The 27,443-nt window shown below is 36.9% G+C and overlaps 1 protein-coding gene across 1 annotated transcript; it reads left to right on the forward strand.

Moving 5' to 3' along the window:
• Positions 1-5,578: 5,578 nt before the first annotated feature.
• LOC106058770 (bifunctional arginine demethylase and lysyl-hydroxylase JMJD6-like) lies at positions 5,579-26,768 on the forward strand. Its single transcript, XM_056044530.1, has 10 exons — positions 5,579-5,646; positions 7,305-7,377; positions 9,063-9,274; positions 10,394-10,546; positions 11,774-11,874; positions 15,914-16,009; positions 16,190-16,337; positions 23,951-24,139; positions 25,420-25,583; positions 26,297-26,768. The coding sequence occupies exons 2-10, from the start codon at positions 7,323-7,325 to the stop codon at positions 26,535-26,537; spliced, it is 1,359 nt and encodes a 452-aa protein (XP_055900505.1). The 5' UTR covers positions 5,579-5,646; positions 7,305-7,322; the 3' UTR covers positions 26,538-26,768.
• Positions 26,769-27,443: the final 675 nt, after the last annotated feature.

Raw genomic sequence — 27,443 nt, forward strand, 5'->3', positions numbered from 1 at the left:
CATTCTCGGATCAAGTTGAAATTGTGCACAATTATTCATTAGCTTACACAATACACGAATCAACAAAAACAAAATAACCAATTAGTCAATGAATTACTGGTTAATTATTTTGTTTGATAACATAGGAAATAAATCCTTCAGTATTCACATATATGGTTAAATATGTCGGTTTTTTTTTCTCCTTAAATAATGTACACGTAATGTCTACCACACCAGAAGACTCAAAAGTCAAATAGTAATTTTACATAAAACACTGAACCATAATCTTCAAATAAAAAAAAACAAAATCTAATAAAAATACCCAGAAAGACATAAAGATAAAGGCACATTCCTCGTTTCATATACTAGGACAAATTTGTACAAATGCTCCTTCTTCCCTAGTGCTATAAGAGCATGGAATGGGTTGCCTGAGCCAGCCAGGAAAACCAGTGACTTGGTAGAATTTAAGTCATTGGTTAATAGGCATGACTAAATTCATGACGCGTAGGACATCTTTTTTTAAAGAAACGTCTGTATCATATAAGATACCAACATATACATATACCAACATACAATTAGATGCAGTGCTTGATTTACCTATAGGCAACATAAACTATAGCTTAGTGACCTACTCCCCCCCTCCCAAAACAAAGGAATGTTATGTTGATTACAAGAGGGTCCATATCTCAAATAGCTTAGTACTTTATCAAGTCTAAATTTTGGTATTGATTAAATGAAATAAAACCTTGTGTCTACTGCATATAAAGCAGTATCACTTTAAAAAAAAAAATTTTTTTAATTGAGTGAATCCCAAGAGAACATTATAAAGATCTTGCGTTCTTGTTGTTCAACATCTGGATCCCTTATTTGAACCAACAAATATCAAGCACCAGCTAACTGTGAATCGTCTTCTTCTTCCTCGTTCTCATTGTTATGTTGGAGGATTCACGTGACTAGACCAATATAGGAGTTAAACTGCGCAGTGGTATCCAAATCAGGGAGCTCTCCATGTAGTTTTCTTTCAATAAGAATGTTTTGGTGCCAGTGTCTTGTTCGGGCCTCTTGACAAAGAATGCAATTTTGAAGGACATTCTCTGGTGACACTCCACATGAGCAGATTTTGCTAGTTCAAATTTTTAGATTCCGGAACATATACAACAATTCATATATGGACTTAATATTTGAAAGCGAAATATCCTAAGAGAGGTAATCATGACACACTTCAGCAGTGCATAACTATTTTGTGGTTGCGTCCCCTTGACCACAGCTGTGGGGATCTCGGTACAACATCTGGAAGCAGAACCAACGCGTGGAACTCTTGAAAGGAAAAAAAAATGAATTGTAAATTTGTAGATTGCAGGATCGGAAAAATGAAATTCCTTTTTTTTTCTCAGATATCTATTTTCGGCCGATGTGTCACGTGTGTTTATAGACCAACAACTGGAACTGTTCGACTTGAAAAAGCTAAAAATTCCTGTTTGACAAAGTTCGAGAGTTAAAGTAATAATAATAATAATAATAATTTTATTTATAAAGCGCTGTTAACAAACAAAATGTAGGCTCAAGGCGCTGTAACAACATTACAAACAAAGTAGGCTAAATTGATTCCTAAGCCGTTAGTCTGCAGAAGGATGATCATCATGGATACATTAGGCTTTTAGGAAGATGTGTGAATAAGACTAAAACTTCTTTTCCCACAGAGAATCTCTTTCTGCCGTCTACGTCTGTCTTCGGCTGTAGATTTCTTTTTGGTCTCAAATGTGTATCCCGCAGCCTTTGTAATAAATCTCCAGCTGTCTCATAGTGAAGCTAAATATATTTTTAAAGCGTTTGGGGGGGGGGGCACCTCTGTTATGCTAACCACTTTTCAGCTCACAAAAAGCACTGCCTTTGACAAACAGTCGTCCCCCAAACCGTGTCCTGACCCGCATAGCTTTCGATCTATAAGAAGCCCCTCTATACTGTAGGGCATGCACACTACATTCGCAAGTAGGCCTACATCGCTTTCTTTGTAGTGCGGTTTTGCCAAGGTATGCACATGATGGAGCGCAGACATCTTTGGTGAGAGCGTTCAAGAAGTCTTAGTTGCTTTCTGTAAAGCATCGATGTGTCGGATCCATAGATCGAGGGTTGAGAGAACCACTTCTTGGTAAACGCTTTTTTTTGTGTGTGTAGGTAGTTGGAGTAATTTAGGCCATTCCACCATTCCATAAGTGTTACGTATTCTTGCCTTAGCAAGACGATTATCATCTTCTCTTGAAAGTTTAACAGATATGTAAAGTGATGTACCACGTGGGATGTCCATTCACGGCGATCTTTGCAATCTAACAAAAAAAAAAAAACATAGCCTACCAGGATAATATTGGCCTGTAAAGTGATTCAGGGCTTTGAAAAGGCTGAAAAAGGGAAAATCGGCCGGAGCGGGAGGAGAAACTATGATAAACGCACTCTATATGATTTGCAACAAGATCTGGCAATCAGGAGATTGGCCCAAACCCTGGACCCAATCTCTCATAATAACCCTTCCAAAGAAAGGCAACTTACAACTCTGTCAAAACTATCGCACCATCAGCCTCATAAGTCATCCCAGCAAAGTACTGTTAAAAATCATATTAAACCGGCTAAAACCGATAGCAGACAACATCATATCAGAAGAACAAGCAGGTTTTAGACAAGGTCGCAGCACAACAGAGCAAATCCTAAACCTCAGAATACTCTGTGAGAAATATCTCCAACACCAAGAGAATCTTTTCCATGTCTTTATTGATTTCAAGAAAGCTTTCGATCGAGTATGGCACGGAGCACTCTGGGCGACAATGGAAAAGTACAACATTAATAAAAACATAATCAAAGTTATCCAGAACCTCTACAAGGAGGCCACCAGTGCGGTGTACTTCAACAATAATATTGGGGACTGGTTCAAAACCACAGTTGGAGTAAGACAAGGCTGCCTACTGTCACCAACACTCTTCAATATCTTCCTTGAAAGGATAATGGAAGATGCCCTCGAGGGCTATGAAGGTACTGTTAGCATTGGAGGAAGAAGAATTACTAACTTGCGCTTCGCAGATGACTTTGACGGCCTAGCAGGGACAGAAGAAGAACTAGCTGACCTGGTGATGCGCATTGACAAGACTTCCGCAGCATATGGCATGCAAATAAATGCCGAAAAAACTCAAATTATGACCAATAGCCATCAGGGCTTTAAAAGAGGCATCAGTATTGGAGGTGAAAAGCTAACTAGAGTTAACAGCTTCAAATACCTCGGAGCTATTGTCTCAGATGAGGGAACAAAACCCGAATTATTGGCCCGAATAGCACAGTCCACAGCAGCCCTTTTAAAACTTAAAATAATATGGAAAGATAAGGGCTTAGCCCTCGGCACCAAAATCAGACTGATGCGCTCTCTGGTCATGGCCACATTTTTATATGCTTGTGAGTCGTGGACGTTGAATGCAGAGCTTGAGAGGAGGATCCTAGCAATGGAATTGAGATGCTACAGAAGGATCCTAGGCATCACATTCAAAGACCGCATCACAAACCAAGAAATCAGAGACAGGGTTACTGTAGCGATCGGAGCTCATGACGACCTGCTTACTATTGTGAAAAAACGAAAGCTTAAAACCTTTGGCCACATTACGAGATCTACGGGGCTCGCAAAGACCTTTCTTCAGGGAACAGTGCCAGGGAAAAGAAGAAGAGGCAGACAGAAAAAGCGATGGGAGGACAACATTAAAGAATGGACAGGCCTGCCATTGAGAGAGGTTCTGAACAAGGCAAAAAAAAGGGAGGAATGGAGAAAGACGGTCGACAAATCTTGCCTGGTGCCCCAACGGTCCAACAGACTAAGGGATAGGTAAAGGTAAGGTAAAAAAGTGATTCATTTAAGTCCCAGTTAGCGATCAGCGCTGACAATAGTCTCAGTGTAAAATAAATGAGTTTGTATAGCGTTCGGCTCATGTCACAATGAAAAGGCAATGTAACTATAAGCAAATCCGTCTTTGATAATTGCCTTACGGACGAACACGTAGATTCAGTGCTTTGACCATTCTTTGGTTATGATGTCTCGACGATATAGTTGGACATTCAGAAAATGGTTTTGAAAAAGGAACTTTAAAAAGGCACTTTATAGTCTACCTCAGAATTAAATTTTATGGCTGCCTGATACACTGGCGGATCCAGAATTTAGGAGTGGGGGGGGGGGCGATTTTTTTTTAAACCCTAACCCTAACGCCCAGTAAACCCTAACTCTAACCATAAACGTGCGTACAGCATAGATCTATCTATCTATATATATTAGAACTAACAAAATAAAGCAGTTTTTTTTAACCTTCGGCGAATAAACAACAACAATAACAAAAAAAAATAACAGCCATGTTGAGGCCTCTCTCTTGACACTAAGTGGTCTGGGGAGCGCTGCAAGCCAAAAGCGTTTTCTTGCATTCTTCACTGCAGAAACCCATTCTCCTGACATCTACAGCTCATTATTCATCCTATTAAAAAAAAGGGACCTTTTGAAAAAGATTTTACTTGAAAAATATTCTAATATGAATTTACAGGCCTTTACATTGCAAATACAACCGATTTGTTCCTTGAAAAAATACAATATTCCACATGTTTAGATTAAGACTTTGAGGATCGCCGACGAAAAACAAATATTCGAAAAATAATATTTAAAAAAAAAAAGCTGATTTGTAAAGGCAGTTGTTTAATAGGCATGTTTGTAACTTTGTTTTGTTACAGAACTATAATTCAGAGCTCTTAACAAAAAATTTCGGAAGGGAGAGGAGAAATTAAGTAAGCCAATTAGATTCTACTGTAAATTTTTTTTGCATTTTTCGGATTCAAGTATATATTGTGAGCTATAGTCACAATTTTTTATACAATAAAAATATCAGTATGAGTAAAGGTTGGAAACTGGAGACTAGGAAAATACTATAAAGATCAGTTAAAATATCAATTACAAGTTTTAATTATATAGATATTTAATTGATTCTGTTAACAAGCTCTGATTTCTACAAATAAATTGGACCTTCCCCCACTCGAAAGTTTATGGTGGGGGGGGGGGCGAAATAATCTAGAAATAGGTTGAAATATAAATAATCAGTATATATTATTAGCATAACTAGTAAATTTGTATACAAATTGTGTGATTTTTTTACAAAAAAATTGTCCGCCCCCCCCCCCTCGGGGGCCGAGTGTGTGTGTGTGTGTGTGGGGGGGGGCTATGGCCCCTACCGCCCCCCATGGATCAAATAGTGGTAGGAAAATTTGTATGCATGATTAGTTTATTAAACCAGTGGCTTTATCTTAATTTTATATAGGTTATACCAATTCTGTAACTAACCTACGAATAGGCCTAGCAAAAAATGTGTTATTAAATGATTTAGCGTTCCTTCTATAAATGCATTTAAAATTCCAAATTTTTAGATTATTTATTAATCATCACAATATCTAAGAAAAATAATAAAATAATTAATATTAATTAAGATAGAGTTTAGTTATTTAGTTTTGAATGTAATAGAATACTCGTAACCAAACGAGTTATAAGAAAAGAATACTACTGTTATTGAATGAAAGATTTTTTAAAATCTGGTAATTCGGACTTTCCCGATAAAAATAAATGTGTGTATGGTAAATACATGTACCGTGTGGATTTTATTATAAGTAAATATGTCTTTTAAATATATTATTTTATAACGATCCTTTTTGTGGATTGTTTACTTATTTAATAAGATCTATATATTCTAGATTAGTATATATCTAGACTTCTATGTCATGATCTAGATCTGTGTAGTACTGTAGTTCGGTTAACATTTTCCATGAGATTACTCATTTAACTCATTAGCCTAGGCCTAGCCATCATCATTAATTAAATTATTAATTCATTCAATTCATTGTGATTGTATCATTGTTGTGACTGTGTTGTCTCATTGATTATGACTATGACTACTATGAGTATGAATACTATGATTAGCGAGCCTTGTCTTGTATAGAAGTCTAGATCTATATACTAATACTTGTAAGTTGTAAGCCTTGTTTTGATTAGGTCACATAGTGACATAGTTATGATAGTACATGACATAGGCGTCATATAGTCATAGGTGAGCTAGATCATACTAGAGTAGATTTAACTAGATGATTGATCTAGCACTATACTATAATATGCCATAGTCACATAGTCACGGGTGACTATGCTAACACTAACAGCTAGAGCTAGACTAGAAATATACTATAATTAGTAGATCTATAATACTATAAACTATAATTATTATTAGATCTAGTATAATATATAATATAATATTATTAATATAGATCTAGTAATCTAGTTGAAAGTAAGAAAGTAGATTCTTTGAATCGATTCTAGGACTAGATAAATATAATATAAAAAATATGTAATATAAATATATCTAGATTAGTCTTAGTCTTTTAGATTTGAAGTTGCCTTTCTAGTATTTACCCAAGTTGGGCCAAGTAAGGCAAGTTCAACTGAACAATACAAGTCTAACACTCAACACTTACAGTGTCAGTTACACTATGACTACACTAGACTTCACGACTAGAGACACTAGCTCTAGAGTGACTAGATCTAAAACTGTGTAACAGTAAGTGTAACACTTTCTACAGAGTACAGGCTGCTTACACTTCACTACACTCTACACTCACTACAGAAGATAAGATTCAGGATTATAAGGGCTTATAAGGCATAAACAGGGATAAACCAGGCCTAAGGCATAGAGTGGGATAGAGAGTCCACTGTCTCCAGGCTAGATCTATCTAGTCTAGATTATTCTAGATCTAGAATATTTAATATAGATCTTTGTCTTGAAATATACAATAATTTTATAAACACCTGGTCAGTGTCAGTGATATTACTAGAGTTACTAGAGATATTTATTAGATCTAGTATTACTATCAGTATCACAACGTAAATACTATTTCTATTATTAGATCTATCTAGAATTTAAATGATAGAAAAAGGAAAAGTATAGCAAATGTAAGTTTAGACTATAGATCTAGAAGATAAGATACTCAAGATCTAGATAAGAATATAGATTAGTTTCTAGATTTACAGAGTGGCTAATAAAAAGAGGCCTGGTATGAATAATAAATAATTATGATCACAGGAAAACCTAAAGATCTATAAATTTTGTATCTAGAATCTAGATCACTATAATATGTACATAGAGAAGTTAATTTTATTTACCACTCCATAGGAGGCTTCTCTGTTTATACATTTTTTTTTCAAATTATGTTGTCACAAAATCTAATTGGATTCTAAATTGTTTTCAACTATTCACTATTCTTTGATTCAACTTTTTTAGAAAATTACAAATATTTCTATGGAACACAGAGCTGGTAAAAGAATAAGAGAAGCAAAGTCAAAGGCAAGACCTGGTAAGTTATAATAAAAAGTATTATTATCCGTAACGATTATTCTGTTGCACACTATTGAACATATATATATTTTAAAAAAAAGAGACTATTAATATGTGTGTGTAAAATTCACATAAACATGAAATTATACTTAATATATTTATATATATTATATGTAAGTTTGTTGATGTCCCTTTTTTTTTGGCAGGGGAAAAGATGCTATTATTTTTGTATGGAATGTCTGTCCTTTCGTCCCATTTAGATCTCGTAAACTAGAAAAGATAGTGAAAATCTGACATCATTATATTTTAGACGATTTAAAGTTCTGATGCAACTACTACTTTTTTCTTTTCTGAAAGTGAAAAATCTAATTTTTTAAATCACTTATATTAAATGCAAGCAATTTTTTCATAAAAATACACCACTTTTACAACTATTCAATATTGATAGTAACAAACACAGGAGGCTCTTTAGTAGGGGTGTAAATGCATGTTTAGAGACATGGCGTTGATATAGTGTGACTATAGAGGGACTGGTCACTACTACTGTGTTGCGAATGCATAAAGTGCTGGGTTCATGCTTCCTGGAGTACTCTTGACACATAGATACTACAGATTGACTTAAGTCCGTTTCAGCAGACAAATATAAAGTTTATTTGACGACAATAATAATATTACTGCACTCCTTGTTAGTTACACAAGTCAAGAAATAAACAATCCTATCCACATAACAGCTGTATCAAATATATCTAATACGTTTAAAAACTCTCCAGAGTAGATTACAAATCACGTCTGCATCTCAGCGGGTAACACTGTACAGAATAATACAGATTAACTGCTAGAAATAAATGTCTCAAAAAGACCACTGGCATTAACTGCCCAAAAGTTACTACCTAACTGAAATTACTACTCGACTTTTTAAGTCGCTACTGTCTGTCCGGACCAAATATACTACTTGATTGCCCGGTCAAAAGGATACCACTTGACTGAACTCAAAGTCAACTTTATTCATTCTACTTGCTGTTTTCCAGATCAGGAATTCCACGTTTTGAACATTAAATCAGGCAATGTCAACTGAGACTATGACAAGGGGAGATGACTATTAACCATATTTTTAACACTTTTATGCAAAAAGTTTTAGATTTTTTTGTCAAATTTTTTTGTTTTCGTTTACATTCGTATTGCTAAGTTAAGTATTCTGTTATACTAACTACTACATTTACACAAAATATGTTTACTTTTTTTTTTTAAAGAGAAAAAATCTATTTAGTATGCATATAAGTTTGACATAATTTAAAATAACAATTGATAAGTAGTTTTTCATATTATCACGTGAACGGCAGTGCTGCACCATAGCTATAGAACACTGAACATAAGGAAATTTTTCTTTTCTTGAGGAATAAGAGGTTGGCCCTTTACAAAACAATTAGATAAAGTAGATATTAATTATAAGACATCAGTAAGGCAGGCATTTAACTTCACATTCACTTTCACCTATCCTTTGGTCTGCTGGACCGCTGGGCACCACACAAGATCTGTTCAACCTTCTTTCTCAATTCTGTCATTTGTCTTTGATAGAATTTCATTCTGATGTTCTTTCTGAAAATATTGAAATCTGCCTTTTTGCCTGCTTGGGTGGACCACTTTGGTGGCCGATTTTGAGTCTGTTTTCTTTGAAAGTAACTGTTAAAAATAATTTTCTTTCAGAACTGTACAAAGAGTCTAATGGCTGGTATGCACACAACTACGTGGAAACATTTGATCTTAGTAAAGAACTAGTCAGAGACAATGTAGAAAGGGTGGATGCCTCACTCTTAAGTGTTGAGGAGTTTCAAGGCCTATATGAGAAAACATATACACCAGTAGTCCTTACAAATTGTCAGAAAGATTGGGCAGCTACATACAAGTGGAGCACTAGAGTAAGTGAAATATAATATGTTTATTCTTTGTTGCCTTTGGAAAGTTTAGTAAAGCTGATGAATTAAAGATTTTTTTTGTTTTGGCCAATAGTCATTTGCTAACAATTTTATTGAGAAAAATAGAAACATAGCCATTAAAATAAGAAAAACTTTTATTTTAATAAATTACACAGGAAGGAAAACACTCACTACTTTTGAACTTTTTGAAAAACTAAAATTGATATAATTAAAATTCCAACAACTTTTTGTGCATGTCAATTTACCCACGCATCCTTCTCTTGTGGACTACTGTTTCTGGACTAGGATTTGTTTGTCTTGGTATTTTACATTTTTTTTTCTTCACTAACTGGTCTGCATTAGACCATTGACTTAGGAATTAGTGTTTAACTTGACATGAGTGTCTGAATATGTGTATATAATGGTGCATTGGGTATGAAAGTCAATATTTTTGCATGTTAGTTTACTTCCAAAATTTCACAATAATTTGCTTAAAACAGTTTATTGTGTATAGTAAGTCTGTGCCTAATATAAACAGTCATATATATTGTATATTGAATGTTGAGCTTCTGTTATTTTATTTGAACATAATCTGATAAATCTTGCATCAAGTTTTAACTTCTTTATATGTTAATAGTGTTCATAATTATAGTCAGTGTTTTACCATGCTCCCATCTGCAGTATTTTAAATTTCAACATCACTGTCTGCTATGGCAGTCTGAACATAAAAGTAAAATAAACTTTATACTTTATAAAATTGTAAATGCTTTTACTAAGATCTTAGGCAACAAACAAACCGCACTTGGACACCTGTTTGAGAAAAACTTTGCTAAGAAAGCTATAAAGATTTTAATCATAAAAAAGTCAAAACACAGGTTACAAAATCTTCTTTGTTCCTTTGGCAATAGATCGTTGAACAATATGTAACTTACTGTTGTAAATTTTGCATATGATGTTAAAGAGAAACTGGGGTATGAACATATATCTTTTATGCAATTGTACAAATGTTAACTAATGTCTAATCATGAATTTTTTTATTTTTTTTTTGTAATGCGCAATTGTAAAACATTTTCTCACGAATATTAAAGATTATTATTATTATTATTACTATTGATTTTTCAGCGCTTGGCCAAAAAATATAGAAATCAGAGATTCAAATGTGGGGAAGATGATTCAGGCTACTCTGTGAAAATAAAACTGAAATATTTTGCTGAGTATATGGCACACAATAAAGATGACAGTCCTTTGTATATATTTGACAGTAATTATGGAGAGGTTAGTTGTAAACAAAATTTATTTTCTTAATTCAATACTTAATTTATCAGCAACCTACCATCTTGAAACTTAATGCAGAATCTAAATCTTAACAAAATACTTGTGCAAAACTTTGGAAAAGAGAAAAGGGGGGAATATGGTTTAAGTGTAGAAAAAGAGGACAGAATGTCTTCACTCCACCCATGTATGCTGGCTATGTAGGGTTCATACACAATAAGATGGAGAAGTTTGAAGGTTTCTGTGATCCCCTCTATAAATTTCAAGAGCGTTTGTTCATGTTATACTGAAACCTGGCGCAAAGCTACAATACTTGACTCTTTTGTTGATATTTAATTTCATGTCTATAGAACAAATAGAATATGTAATGGCGAGTCAAAAACAATGTTAATATCAGAGAAAAGGTCTGTGACAAAAACTTAGAACGTTTGTATGTCACACTTAGGCCGTACTATTTGCTAAGTTAATTCATACATTTGCATAATGTAATTGTTTACATATTACCACGGTTGACATAATGATTTTCATGGACTTTATTTAGGGTACCATTCAGGATGTTGAATCAAAACGCAGTTGCCCCCCCCCCCCTTTCCACTGTAATTCATTAAAGCAAAACTGCACACTACAAAGTCTCATTCAATCCTTATCTGTAAGACTATCAGCGCTACTTATCTTATAAAATACAGTCATTACTTCAGAAAAGAAGATGATTTTGTTCTAGGTCAATCTAGCCATGCATGTTAATGAATGACTTAAACTCTGCCAAGTCATTGGTTTTACTGGCTAGCTCAGGCAACCCATTCCATGCTCTAATAGCACTATGGAAGATAGAGTATTTGTACAGATTTGTTTTAGCATGTGAAACTGTGTTGTTGTTTTTTAATGCAATTTTCTTGTTTTCATTAAGAAAAAACTGTGTAATCAAAACATATTTCTACTCTTAAAAATATTTTTAAATCCTGGAGATTTCCAAAATGTTCTTACAGCTTTACAAATTTCAGTTCAAATACCCATTAATAGTTGAGTGTGTCACCCTTATATATATAGTTCATGTCTAACATTAGTAAATTGCATTTCAAAAGGTTAAAAAAATAATAATTTCCAGACCTTTTAAAAGTTAACCTCTTTTTTTTTCATATATACCTGCTCATGTTTTTGAAATTCTAGTTTCAAATTAGAATAAAAACAATTTTTGTTTTTTTTAACATAGTTCTTTTATATTTTTTAAAGCATCCCAAACGCAGAAAACTTTTAGAAGATTATGAAGTGCCCAAGTTTTTCAGAGATGATTTGTTCAAATATGCCGGGGAACAACGGAGGCCGCCATATCGGTAAGAAGTCTGTCAATGCTATAATATATGTTTGGTCGAATAGAGACTCATAACAACAGGGTTCGTAGCCACCTTGAAAACCTGGAAAACACCTTGAATTTCATATTAAATTCAAGGCCTTGAAAAAGCCTTGAATTTCGTAAAAAAAAAATGGTGAAAAAAACTTGCATTTTAAAACTGGACCTTGAGTTCTTTCCCTCCCGATACCTGGTGTTTATTTTCGTTTTTTTCCCCGGTTACATTGAGCTGACCAGTGACGACGCGTCTACACCGCCTTTCACCCACTTGTGAAGTGCGACCTCGTGATTGAAAACTGTAATAGACTAAAACAACACGAGCTTCAATAAACACAATGATTTTATTTGTCCTTCTTTATGCTCCTTACTCCAGCCACTTGTTCTCTATACTCTGACTTCCTTTTACACACAGTCCCTGACACACTGCTGTTCACTCAAGCATGTACACTCAAGGTCCACTGGTCATTTCATACACTGGCACACACACTGCACTACCAGCCACGCAAAACACATACACTTACTATCACATCTTAAAAGCTTTGAGATATCAATTGACTATACAAATGATTTCTGTCTCACTATAAACAAATGAGTAAACTGAATACATGTTTAACACAATAGAATGTTCAATTGTTAATATTATCAATAGTAACAATATAAATTATAAAATGTGTAGTAAAAAAACAACAGTCTAGGTTTACAAATAGACATTAATTATATACAAATTGCATAATAATAAAAAGATATACATGTATCTAATTATCTGCATCAGGGTAACGTACTGGTGGCCGAACTTGCCTACCATATCGAGTTATTACAGGCGACGGATTGGTAGTGTTAGTCTGTTCCTGTTGCACATTTGTATCGCTCACGTTCTCTGGCTGTGTGGTTTGACCATTAATGACTGTCTCTGGGGTGTCCATTTAAAAAATATCAGGCATGACCCTTGATTTTGTACATGTGTCTCTTAACATCCTTCTATTTCTTCTGTAAGTTATCCCATTCAGTGTTTTTACCCAGTATGATCTCGGGGTCTCCGCTTCTGAGATGACCACTGCTGGTTCCCATAAATCACCAGGCTTCTTTTGCATCCACACTTTGCTCCCAGGCTGAATGTGTGGTCGCTCGGTGCGCCTCACTGTTTTGTTGTAATATTTTGCTTGATTACTTTTTCTTGTTTTCCAAGCATTTTCTTTTTTGTCTGGGATTTGAGGTCTGAGATAGGCCTCTGTTGTCGGAAGATTTGTCCTCAGACGGCGGCCCATGAGCAGCCGTGCAGGTGAAGGTCCATCAGGGCATGGAGCATTTCGAAATTGCAAGAGGGCTCAAGCAAGCATTTCACTTAGCATTATTTTTCTGAAGAAATGGTTGTTTCCTTTCACTGTTACGACTGAAGACGCGCTAGATCTAGTCTGTAGTGACTATTGTCTATAACTAGAGCAATTAGCAGCCTAATGTGAAGGCTACACCCCTCCGAGCCCTCCCTCGCCGAAAATCTTCTTGTTGTAACAGTAAGAGTGACTTCGCGTGGAAAGTCCGTATATCATCTTATCTTTGTGTCTTTCTGAGTATTTTATTAGTTTTTGTATTTGGAGATTATGATTCGGTGTTTAAGTATTATTGCTACTGGTACTTTAATTTGAGTCTTCTCACGATCCATCCTTCTCATCTAGCTAGAAATAGTATCTAGCTTTAGATCTAAGTTAGATCTAGTGAAGATAATTCATGCTTAAAGGGAAACTCCGATAGTTTTTCAAATTTGAGTTATTGACATATTTAAATTCTGCATAAAAAGTTGTAATAGTAAACATTATATCATTTTTTATTTAAATGCTTAGAAAATTTTATATTTAATAAATTAGTCAGTAAATTCTTGACATCTAAAAAAAAACGGGATTCCTTGAGATTTTGTTTTAAGTTATTTCATGCGTCACTTCCCTAAACAATACTGAAAGAGAAACTTGATTTAACCAATCGTATCACTTCATTCTTACAGTAGCTGTTAGGCTTAGTGACGGCCTAGTCCAGATCTATGATACAGTTATATATATATATATATAAACATGTATAGATAGATATTTTCATCTAAGCCTCTCCCAAGAAGTAAATAGATCGTGTGTCTGAATGATTCGAACAAGCTGGTCAGTGTAAGGCTAGTTGAGACTACGTGTAGTCGGTCATGACAAGACAATCAAGCGAATGTGTTTGTTGTGTGTTGAGTGGTCTGGCGAGAAAATACACACTGCCGTGGTCAGTCAAGCATGTAAATCTACTTTTAATACGCATTTTTTCTTTGCTTACAAGATCCTAGATCTAACTGCATAGACAAAGATATATTTCTTTTACGAGAATGTTAACTTTGCTGTATGGTCTCCTGTTATACAATAAGTCAATAGATTAAAACACCTTTGTGACGTCACATAGAAACCCGGTGAATGTCTGACTGTTTTGGATGCGCAGGAAAATTACGTCGGAAAAACCTCAATTACTAAGTTATTATTGCAAATAAATTTAAAAAAAGAATATATTCATTATCTGTAAATCAAAACACATATTATAACAAAAATTGTCAAAACCATCGGAGTTTCCCTTTAACATGAAAACTCCTTGAATTTTTGTTAATTTAATGAACTAGATACAGGTACATCTAATGTCTAGATTGCTCTAGAAATACGCTAGATTCTAGATTTACACTAAATCACTAGAATCTATTGAAGATAATTCTCTCACAGCCGTTAAAAGTCCGCGAAGTTTAGTGACATTGAGTTAGAATCTATACAGTCTAGATCTTCGATAGATTCAATGAAGATAATTTGCACACAGCCGTAAAAAGTCCGCCAATTTAGTGACTTAATTAGATTTAGACTGTAGAAGCAGTGACAGCCGTGGAAAGTCCGCAAAATTAGTGACTTAGAAAAAAGTCAGCGAATTTTAGGGACTAGATTTATGGTGATTCAGTGAAGATAATTCGAAAAAAGTCCGCGAATTTAGTGACTTAGACTTAGATCTAGACTTAATTTATGCTAATCCAATAGAATAGAATGAAGATAATTCTCTCACAGCTGTGAAAAGTCCCTGAATTTAGTGACTTAGAGTCTAGATCTACTGTAGATTTAATGAAAATATTTCGCACACAGCTGTAAAAAAGCCCGTAGAGTTATTTTGGTTGTAATTTACTTAAAACTGACGGAAATCAAGTCAACTGCTATAGTAAGAATACAATTTTTTTTTTGACAAATCTATGTCAATTAAAGAAAATTTCCAACTTCAGATAGCGACAGTTTTAGCTGAATTACATCTCATATTTTAAAAAAGTTATTCTTCTGTAGTGCAAGCTTGTTTGTGTTTTGTAATGTATTAAAAAGTTGCATTTAAATGCTTAGGAAACGCTAGAGATGAATTTTGGAGGTATGATTTCAACTTATCAGCATACATTTTAATTTTAAATTTAATATTTATATATATTGTTCTTTTTACATATTTATGTCATATGTATGTAAATATATATACATATATATTGCTTGCTATGGTGCGATACATACCTTGAAAATCTAAAACTCTACCTTGAAAACCTGGAAAATCATTCATGAAATTGGCTATGAACCCTGTAACAAAGTCAAACCAGTCCTGTGACATTTTAAAATGGTTTCACTTTGACTTATAAAAGATTTCTAGCAAACAGGAGTTGGGTGATTGTTTCTTAATGAGACTTTCTCTACTCACTGGACCCCATCTTGCACTGTGGGGATGCTATGATGATGCAGATTAAAAACTAAGCAACTCTCTCTGTGTGCTCACTATAATTCTGCTGAGGATAATCTTCAGCAAGAACTCTGTGTATGTTATGTATGTATGTATCACAATATTGAGGCGCCTTTTTAGTTGGTCAGCTGGACTTACGATTTGTAGTATGGAAAACTAATTATTTTTTTTTAATATTATATACGGAGCAATGTATTACTAAATTCTGTTTTTGTTGTTTTAGTGAACTAAATGACCTAATTTTTATTTTTTATTTTTAGTTGGTTTGTTATGGGGCCAGCAAGGTCAGGAACAGGTATTCACATTGACCCATTAGGGACCAGTGCTTGGAATTCTTTAGTTGTTGGACATAAGAGGTAAGTTAATTATTTTGCACAGTATTTTAACATTTTCAGTTTTATCCTACTCTTGTCAAAAAAAAATTAAAATTCGTACCATCTGGTACATGGGGCTTTACCTACATTTCGAAGGATCATTAATTGCAAATATATTTAAAAGTTAAAATTTGAGTATCTTTGGATTTTTTATTATTTCAGATGGTGTCTTCTACCAACTTGTACTCCTAGAGAACTCTTAAAGGTTACATCAGAAATTGGAGGCAGACAGAAAGATGAAGCCATCACCTGGTTCAGATACATTTACCCCAAGGTCATCAGCTCTGACTGGCCAGATGCTTATAAGCCTGTGAGTCTTTACTTGGAAGATTTCTGCATTTGAAATGTGTAAACTTTTAAAATGTGTGAAGCTCTAGTATGGTTTCTGTAACTTTTTGGTTGATGGCAGACATGTAAAATAATCTATAGAGCAGATAATGTCTTGTGTTTAAGGTTAACAAAGCTTTCATGAAGCAAGCATAACATGCGACCGGTTTGGTTCTCTAGTTCCGTCCCGAGACATGACGTTAAACTGCGCTCCTCTTTCCTTAGCACTTTTGGAGCTCAAAAGTGCCCTACTTCTGTTCTATCATTGTGTCTGCCTCCCCTTTTCCTAAGTCTGCCTTCATTGATCATCACACTGTCTCCTTAACTTTAAATTCTCACTACGTCCTAGACCAGTCCGTTTGCCGTGGACTGCGACGGGTAAGGGGGGATAAAGAGATCCTGGTGTTTGAGTGGTGGCTATCTGAGGATAAACCACAACAACACAATACTTTGGCTCCAAGTTCCCCTAGACCTGAGACCCAGATGGCCCGCTCTGGGTCAACCGGCTGGTCATGCCGAGCTACCAGCATAGGTCGTCGACCTATGCTGGAGGGCGGTGGCTGGAGGGTCAATCAGGGAGCTGCTGTATTGGACACATGTCCGATGTAGCAGCTGACTGAGTATAGCACCTGTGTAGCCCTGGCGGGCTCATTCTGGACATCCGAATGGCCCGTCCCCTTGTTGGACTCGATGGCGGGTGGGGAGCACAGGTGCCGAATTAACCAAACTATATATGGACCAAAAAACACACACAAAACTACTTGCCCCAGACCTATGTCTGGGCAAGAAACGACGAATTGACGATAAAAAAGAGGAGGTCGCAAAAAGCTGTGCCACCTGGCCATCATTTCTGGTGGTTAGATGCACAGAGGAGGGAAAAAGCCTGACCAAGTTGAGCCCTTTTATTATCTATAAGGGACTCAAGTCAGTAGTGGGAGAGCCCAAGAGTGTGTCTAAGCTACACAAAACAATGGAACTCCTTGTAGAAGTAGACAGCAAGACACACTCTGATGGGCTTTTAAGATGCAGAAGACTCTGTGATCTCCAAGTGGAAGTCATGCCACACAAGAGTCTGAACACCAGCAGAGGTGTAATCAGCTCTAGGGACCTACTGGAATGTTCCGAGAAGGAAATAGTGGAGGGCATTGAAGGAGTCACCCATGCCCGGCGCATTACCAGGCGCAGGGAGGGTGAGGAGGTCAAAACCGCCACTATTATCCTCACATTCGGAACTAGGACACCGCCAGAGTATGTGAAGGCAGGATACCTACGAGTTCCAGTGAGGCCCTACATACCTAACCCCATGAGGTGCTTCAAGTGCCAGGGTTATGGACACGGCGCGGCAGTCTGTAAGAGGAACACTGTGTGTGCCAGATGTGCTGGAGAGGGTCATGAGGACAAGGGCTGCACAGCCCAGTTCAAATGCCCAAACTGTCAAGCTGGCCACTCAGCCTACTCCAAGGACTGCCCTGTGTGGAAACAGGAGGTTGCCGTGCAGGAGTACAAGGCAAGAAACGGATGTACCTTTAGCCAGGCGAAATCGGCTGTACTGGCCCTACCCAAGGGTCAATTCGGCTTGACAAAGACCTACGCCCAGGCTGTTGCTAAGAAAGGAAGATCCATAGCCACACAGACGGACACATTGACCCCACCACCCCCTCCTCCTCCCCCAACTCAGAAGAAAACACCGCCAAAGAACACACCTCTGAAGAAACAAGAAAGCCCTGTTGTCATGCTAAAGAACAGGTTCTCTGTGCTCGCTGATGAGAGCATGGAGACTGAGCAGCATGTCAAAACCAATACTCCGGGAGAACCCGGAGACATCATGTCTGACACAGGTTCTCCTCAGAGAACCCAGCCAGACACCCCAACCTCTACTGAGTTAGAGGTTGACCAACTCCCTAAGGGGAGAAATCAAAGCGGAGAGGATGCCCGAGGTGAGAGAGGAGGAAATAACCTCCGCTCTAACCAGAGGGATCTCCCCTCTCCAGAGAGAAAGACTTCCCCCAAAAGGGGGTTGTCCTCCTCTCCATCCAAACCCAAGAATAAAAATACCAAGGTCACTGGAATAAAGGGAAACCCCCCCCGGGGGCCTCCCAAGGCCAAATAGCTCCAAGTAGGTCATCTAGAATAAGCCATGGATTCCAGAATTGTACAGTGGAATTGTAGAGGCCTCAAGGCCAATTACGAGGAAATGCAGCTACTGATGGACTCTGAGACTCCTGTAGCTGTCTGCTTACAGGAAACATTTCTAAAAGATTGCATCAGCTTCCGAAGCTACCGTGCTTACACCAAGAATGTTGAGGATGCAGAGAGAGCATCAGGTGGAGTCTGTATCCTTGTGAAGGATAGCATCCCCCATGAGGGGGTAGAACTACAGACCACACTACAGGCCGTAGCAGCTAGGATAACCCTTCACAAGGTTATCACTTGCTGCAGCCTGTATCTACCACCAGGCGCTCCATTAAACCGAACAGACATGGAGGACCTATTGAAACAACTCCCCCGGCCTTATTTAATCCTTGGGGATTTCAATGCCCATAACACCATGTGGGGATCCAACAATACCGACACAAGAGGTCGTATGCTGGAGGATATCTTCCTCCAACATGATTTATGCATACTTAATGATGCATCACCGACCTACTTGCACCCAGGAACTGGATCATTCACATGCATTGACCTCACCGTATGCGTCCCCGGACTTCTGGACGATTTTAAATGGTCAGTTAGCAATGATCTACGGGGAAGTGATCACTTCCCAATCATCATTACTAACAATATCCCCTCATTGGGACGACCTCAGCGGTGGAAACTGAATAAGGCCGATTGGGAACAATTCCAAAAAAGATGCTCTGAGGATATCACAGAAAATATCCTCCATGAACAGAACCCAGCTGATACCTTTGCTAGCAAGCTACTAAGTATAGCCAGGAAAGTTGTACCCCTAACCTCTGCAAATCCAAAACGGCCTAGCAAACCATGGTTTGATACAGCTTGCAAAAGTGCTATTGGTGATAGGAAAAAACGACTGGCTGCATTTATAAAGAATCCTTCCCAGGAAAACCTAAAGCTATTCAGGATAGCTAGAGCAAAGGCTAGACAAACCATACGGTCAGCCAAAAGGAATTCCTGAAGAAGTTTTGTCGGCAGTCTGGATGCCAAAACTTCTGCTAGAGCGGTTTGGAAGGCAGTAAGGCGAATCAAAGGGAAAGAATCAAATGCAATAGGGCATTTGAAAAATCAAGGACGAACTGTCACGTCCCCCAGAGAAATAGCTGACTGCCTTGCATCCTCAATAGCAGAAAAATCATCCACTGCACACTACACGCCAGAGTTCCAAAAAGTCAAAACCAGGGAGGAAAGACACCCCATTGATTTCAGGTCAGAGAACAATGAAGACTACAACAAACCGTTCTCGCTTGAAGAACTGAGGGAATCGCTGGACAAGTCACATGACACAGCGCCTGGAGAAGACGAAATCCATTACCAGTTCCTCAAGCACCTTCCCGAACCCTCATTGGCAGTCCTGCTAGGGGTCTATAACTGTGTGTGGCAAACAGGCGCTTTCCCAAACAGCTGGAGGAAAGCCACAGTTATACCGATACCTAAACCGGGAAGAGACGGCTCTGACCCAGCTAACTATCGACCAATAGCACTAACAAGCTGCATCTGCAAAACCATGGAAAGAATGATTAACAGTAGGCTGGTCTGGTACCTGGAAAGGAATAAAGTGATCTCAAACTACCAGTGCGGATTCCGGCAGGGGCGGACAACAACTGACCACCTGGTAAGGCTGGAAGCTTATATTAGAAATGCATTACTCAGAAGAGAACATCTAGTAGCTGTATTCTTCGATATAGAAAAGGCCTATGACACAACCTGGAAACATGGCATTCTACGTGACCTGGCGCTTATGGGGCTTAAGGGACACCTCCCCCGTTTTGTGGAGGAATTCCTGAAAGATCGAAAATTTCAGGTTCGAGTGGGCAACTCCGCTTCTGACACTCATGACCAGGAAATGGGTGTACCCCAGGGCAGCATTCTGTCAGTCACCCTGTTCAACATTAAAATAAATAGCATCATAAATGCGCTGTCCCCTGGCATAGAGTGCTCTTTGTATGTTGATGACTTTGTCATTCTTACTTATGGGAAAAACATGAACACCTTAGAAAGGAAATTACAGTTATGTTTAAACAAAATTCAGGGTTGGGCAAACTATAATGGTTTCAAATTCTCAGACTCCAAAACAGTTAGTATGCATTTTTGTAATCTAAGGGGACTCCACCCAGACCCTGAACTATTTATACACAAAAAGAAGATCCCTGTCGTGAAAACTACAAAATTTTTAGGCCTCACCTTAGATTCCAAATTTAATTTTCTCCCCCACATTAAGGAACTTAAGAAGAAATGCCAAAAGTCATTAAACATACTAAGAGTACTCAGCCATACGGACTGGGGAGCTGACAGAGATACCTTGCTGCTGCTCTATCGGAGTCTAATTCGATCCAAGCTAGACTACGGATCCATAATATATGGAGCAGCAAGGAAGTCGTACCTAAAAATACTGGAACCAATACAAAATGCTGCCCTGCGTCTCTGTCTCGGCGCGTTTCGTACATCACCTATCCCAAGTCTCCATGTGGAGGCTGGAGAACTCCCCATGGATATAAGAATGAAAAAGCTTGCAATGCAGTATATAGTCAAGCTAAAATCCAACCCCACGAACCCTGCTTTTGACTCCATATTTAACCCCACAGAGGTAGAATTATACAATCGAAGGCCTAACGTCATACAGCCGCTGGGCCTTCGAATGAGAGAACCCATCCAAAATTTAACCCCACCCATTGACCAAATCTCTAAAATAGAAACCCCTCAGAATCCTCCTTGGCTAATGAATAAGCCCAAATTAAATTTATCCCTCCTTAATTTCAAAAAAGAAAATACAGACCCAAGCATACTACAAGTCCACTTTAGGGAACTGCAGGAGAGCTACGGAGATTGTGGCACCATCTACACAGACGGATCCAAAATGGAGGGAAAGGTCGCGTGTGCCTGCTCCTTTCGGAACAAAACAATCTCCCGTAGACTCCCCGATGGCTGCTCCATCTTTACGGCCGAATTGCACGCAATATTGCTTGCACTTATGGCCGTAAAAGCATCAGAAAGGAGGAAATTTATAATCTGCTCCGACTCCAAATCTGCATTGCAAGCTTTGGGGCGGATGAAGACTGACATCCCATTGGTACATAAGAGCCTGAAGCTGTTGGACCTAATAACAGCCGACCGTAGGGATGTCACCTTCATCTGGGTCCCCTCCCATGTTGGCATTGAGGGAAACGAAGCCGCAGACAGAGAAGCAAAGAGAGCCCTAAATCATGCGGTGTCAGGAACCCAAATCCCCTACTCGGACCTGAGACAAAGTATTGCCTCTGCCACCTATCGAGAGTGGCAGAACCGATGGGAGGCTGAGACTCACAGTAAACTCAGGCAGATTGTGGCGGATGTCAGGTGGCGGCCCACATCTAAGGGTCTGACAAGGCGTGGTAGCACAACCATGTCCAGACTTAGGATTGGCCACACCTACATCACGCACTCTTTTGTACTGAAGAGAGAGGAGCCCCCACTTTGCGAGTACTGTGACTCTCGCCTCACCGTGGAACATATCCTCGTTGATTGCCCCAGATACCAGGATGTCAGAGCGAAACATTTTAGAGCCACTAATCTAAAAACACTATTTAATAATGTCGACCCTGGGAAGGTACTGGGCTTTATTCGGGAAGTGGGGCTATCTACGAAGATGTGATTTCTGAATTTGTGAACATACACTATTTACATTAGATTTTTACCAAATATTTAAATTTTTACTACCTTTACTATTTTAACTGTGAATAGACCTTAATTTTAATTATATTACTGTATAGAATCTGGCCCTTGCTGTTTAGAGAGAGAGTAGTCCTTAAGGGACTGCAGGCACGACATGGCCTAAATTGTGCCGATGTGCCTCAAATCAACAATCAATCAATCATTTGGTTCTCTAGTTGATTTTTTTTCAAAATTATATAGACCAATGTGTTTCATTTTGCTATCTATAGATGTGTGTCAAGCATGATTAGAAATAACTATTTCATTTTAAACATTCTATTTGAAACTACTCTAATTCTAAGACACTTTATTTTTGGAATCTATTAGTCATCCTCTGACTTATGTAATTCTAGAAACTCAGGTTTAATCATCAGTACACATTGTCTCAACATGCATAACTAGATCTACCACCAAGTCATAAAGCTTGTTTAGTTACATCTACACCCCCAATGAATCACATCTACAACTCCAGCTTTATGAGAAGTTTAATTTCAGGGTTTACTTAAAGAGTAAGTGGCACCTCTGATTCCAGGTTCCTTGGTGAACAGAGGCACTCTAAAACCATAATCTATGCCTGCATCATACATAACACAGTTGAGAGAATTTGTTATCATGAGAAACTTCTGATTAGCCTTAGATCCTTCCTACGTCGTTTGGCGCATTGGAAGGGCAAACTGTCCCATAAAAATCTGTCACTGGCATGGTCTGAACCCTCTTGGTATCCTCTACTCTGAGTCATGAAAGTGTGGCGCCAAGTTATATGAGGACGTCCCTGCTTTTGGTTTCATCATATTGGCCTCCGTGTCAGTGCAACTCTTGGTATACATAATTCATTTTTGTGAAGAACAAGCCTCATGCGGTGCTTAGCCACAACCTTGTTAAGTGGACAAGTCCCAGTTCCGCATAGGGTTTCTTTGTTTGTGACCTGATCTCTGCAACTGACTCCTAAAATCTGTCTTAGCTATTTTTGCTGAGCAATTTTTAGCTTTTTCTCAATTTTGGCAGATGACTTCCATGTCTCACGCCCATATATCACTGTTGGGATGACGATTGTGTTAAGTAGGTGTATTTTTGTTTCAATTACATGGTTTGTTCTAATAGGGTGCAGCCTTTGTAAAATGGTCCCTGGCTTTCCTATTCAGCAAGCTATGTCATAGTAGGCACCCCACATCATTTGCTATGATGCTTTCTAAGTATGTGAACTTATCCATCTCTTCAAATCTTACTTACTAAGTTTGACAGGGTCACCCTTTGCCTTATATCCCATTTGCTTAATTTTAGTTTCATTTAAGTTTATGCAGAGGCTAATTTTGGGTGCCTCTCTGTCTAGGCTCTGTCATTTCTTGTTTGCATTTACTAAGTAGAAATGAACAAAAGTAAACTTGTATTTTAACATTTGAATAAATAAAATGGATTAACAAACATTGTACTAAATGGTTGTGTTAAGTCAGTTTATAAATTGTGTGTGTTCCTTGTATAGTGTTAAATAAAACAAATTTAAATGCAACTTGTTCAATGTCAAATTATCTCATTAAGTATCATAATCATTATTTTAGTGACCTGTAAATGGCTTGACTGTTTCACTATACAGATGCAATAACTATAACAAAAGAATAAATCAATTGTAAAGGGCTTTTTGTTTTGTCATTCCGGTTAAGTCCAAGAAGTCTCATGTGCCATTTAATTTAGTTTTATTATGATGTTTATTGTGACTTCATCCATTTTCCTCAGCTTGAAATTCTTCAGAAGCCAGGTGAGACAGTCTTTGTGCCAGGTGGCTGGTGGCATGTTGTCATTAATTTGGATGACACAATAGCAGTGACACAGAACTTCTGTAGCATTATAAATTTTCCAATAGTATGGCACAAGACAGTCAGAGGAAGGCCTAAGCTGTCTAAAAAGTGGCTTAGGGCTCTGAAGGTTTGTTATTTTCAAGTGTTAGAGTTTTAAAATGTACTTTTATGAATCTGCTTTTCTATGACATTAAATCTATTTAATTTAATATATATTCTATTAAAATTATTTACTAGAGATAGGTCTAATGATTATAATTTGTTATATTGAAATCTTTTAAATACTTAAATAATTATAATATAAATGATCATGGCCTAATGAATGATTTTTAAGTTCAGGAAATTAATAGAGTTTGAAGCAGGTAGATCTAAAATTGCATATGATAAAAATTTAAGCAAATCGAAATTAGAATAAGTCTTGGCAATGGATTCTGAAAAAAAAATTTATAACAAAAAAGTATTTTGTTATTGTATCTTATTTGACTTTTGTCATAGGGGTGCTGTGACAGTTCGCATAACCAAATCCCTCCTCTTTTTCCCGGCAAGCAGCAGAAAATGAAGAGAGAGGCCGTTCCATTTTTTTTATGTTGTCCAGCCAGCTTTTCTTTGGACAACCCTTTCTTTTTGCTCAGTCTGTATTAGAATTGTAGCACACATTAAAAGAAGACAATGGCTATCAACAAATGACTTCATTCTTTTTTTACTTTCTGTCTCTATTAGGACATGCTGTCTCTCCAGCACTCCACTGATCACTAACCCATTTCTATGCAGTCATACCTAACACATTGCAAGCAATTCACTTATTCAAATAAGTAACAATAAAGGCCAACTAGTTTGTTCATACAGAGTCACACAGAATACAATACTAGTCACTCAAAAAAACAACACCTCCACTGTATCTTGGAGGATGACTTTTGACAGTGAGTCATGTCTTACAATATGACCCAAACAGCTCAGCTTTCGTCTCTTCACTGTATTAATAATAATAATATTATTTATTATCCATAAGGAAATTTGTGCATTACACAAAATAAAACATTGCAAATGTAAAAACTCATTTGTTTTCTTTTTCTGATACCCAGCATTTTAATTTTAACATCTAACAAAAGTAAATAAAGTTGTTGTTTTACTCTATTTATGAATTAAAAACACAAAAATACACTTGGAGGCCTTTGTTTAAAAATATTTTGCTAAAAATCAGCTTTGGTAACTGCTGTTTGATTCTGTTACCTATAACCATGTCATTTTGTAATACAATTTAGATCAGTTAATCCATTAACCTTATTAGATAAAGAAAAAAGGATGTCAAAATTATTTAAATTTCCATTGCAGTCTTTCTGGAGTGTCTGCTTAATTAACTGTTTTAGCATATTACTGAGGGAATATTTAAACTTTTTTTTCTCCTAGAGTTTAAGACCAGAGGTTGCAGCAATGGCCCACAAGATTGACCTGAGTAAACCAACTGGCTTCAACTCAGACAGCTCAAGTTCAGCCTCCAGCTCATCTAGCGACTCAAGTTCAGAGTCTGCAGACAGTGAGAGTGACTCTGAATCAGAGTCTGCCAGTCGATCGTAAGTATCTTTAATATTGAATATTTGTCATGATCAAATTAACAATTCCGGTTTCTACAATTTTCTATCCAATGGTTGAATATTGGGTCTTTCTTTGTCTATTGTAGTGGTAATCATGAAACTAAGCCCACTTAAGCTATCCATTATCATCTTATCTTCCAATTCTAATTTTAAATTCACTTGTAAAAAGGACAACATAACAAGATGATCAAAAAATTCAATAATGCCTGTACATTACATCACACACAAACTGACAACTGAACAGCATTCACAATATCAAACATGAATTTCATAGCAGAAAAAGATCTATGTTGTCTTCATTTTATAGACCAAATTCCGTGCTTTCTGTAAACCCACATTTTGATCATGGTGAAGAGTGAAATAGTCATTACACTTTTTTCAAATATTTTCAATAGTGTTTTTTAGTGACAGAAAAACAGCACAAGCACAATTACAGCTTGAAGGTTAAAAAAAAATGCATTAAAATAGATCACGTTAAATCTATTCAAAAGCTTGTTTGCTGTTAATTTAATTTAAATCACTTATATTATATTTGTGATATAATTTTGAAATACATAAATTACATGAATAAAATTTCTGAAAACATCTTTAATAGTTTAAATAGTACAATGATTCTACAACACTTAAGGCTTTGTAAACCTTAAGAATAATTTTTAAGGGTTGGTTAAAATTTTAATGTTTATGTTTTATAGAAAAAGGTCCAGACATTCACGGTCACTCACTCCCAACGGAGGATCCATGACAGATGTAACCACCCCTTCAACGCCGACTCGTCAGCACCATGTGAGGTCACGGTCCAAATCACTTTCGAGGTCAAACATCTGCCTGGCCAAAGAACGAGACAGGGGAAGCTATCAAGACCACAGGGATAGAGACAGCAGGGAATACAGGGACAGCCGAAGCATCTCCAGCACACCCAAAAACTCTCGATGACCTAAGCTTTGACATTCTTAGTTGTTTTTAATCTTGTGTCGCTCAGCCAGTTTTAACTTTTGTTCATGTTGATCTCTGTAGATGCAATCTACGGAAAATATTTCCAATGGATCATACTGCTTTAACATTGTAATGGTTCTGAAACTATTTGTGTAATTCATAAAAAAATATTTTATGTGGAGGCTTGGTGAATGTGTATAAATCAACAAATAAAAAAGTTCAATTTTAATATATCGTAACTCTTTGTTCCATTATTTTTGTTAGGGAAAATGTAATGTTACTATCATCTTATTTTAGTAATTCTTTGACCTGTTTTTATTTTTTTTTATTTTATTATGAAAGGAAACATAAATTATTACCAAAAATGTTATTAGTCACATGAGTTGTGAAAATAACTTCAACTTTTTGTTATTGCTAAATTACAAGTAATTTAAGTGTAAGTCACACTAGTCCTTAAAGTATGTTAGAAAAATAGGACACACACTCTTATTGTTTTATTCAAAAATATTTGAGGTGTTTTTTATGGCTACATTATAAGCATTTTTACTTCCAGTTTTGTTTTTATTTTCAGTATTCAGCATTGTTTAAATAAAAGTATTTTTCCTTTTAACATCATCAGCCCTATAGGCTGCATGGTCTGAAAGGGGAACTGATTTGATTGCAATAGCACTACAACATCATTAGTCTAGTAATCTTATGGACAAGGTGGATGAGATCCAAGCACTTGCTAAGTCCATGTGAAAACGAAGCAGCATGTCAGCTGTAGAAAACAGCAATGTTGCTTTAAAGGAAATGAAGATAATAGATGAAGACTTGAAAAAACATTTCTACTTTCACAAAACATCATTCAAGCATATTTTTTTTTCTTTCACAAAGCAATTATATCTTTCTAAATCATTTGTGAAT

Source organism: Biomphalaria glabrata, chromosome 10, assembly GCF_947242115.1.
Source record: "Biomphalaria glabrata chromosome 10, xgBioGlab47.1, whole genome shotgun sequence".
NCBI classification, from domain to species: domain Eukaryota; kingdom Metazoa; phylum Mollusca; class Gastropoda; family Planorbidae; genus Biomphalaria; species Biomphalaria glabrata.

What these genes read in the sequence shown, in the direction of transcription:
- LOC106058770 (XM_056044530.1), top strand. Translation starts at nt 7,323, where the DNA reads ATGGAACACAGAGCTGGTAAAAGAATAAGAGAAGCAAAGTCAAAGGCA. An exon ending in CATACAAGTGGAGCACTAGA is followed by an intron (nt 9,275 to 10,393) that starts GTAAGTGAAATA and finishes TTGATTTTTCAG; the next exon opens with CGCTTGGCCAAAAAATATAG. An exon ending in TTAGTTGTTGGACATAAGAG is followed by an intron (nt 16,010 to 16,189) that starts GTAAGTTAATTA and finishes TTATTATTTCAG; the next exon opens with ATGGTGTCTTCTACCAACTT.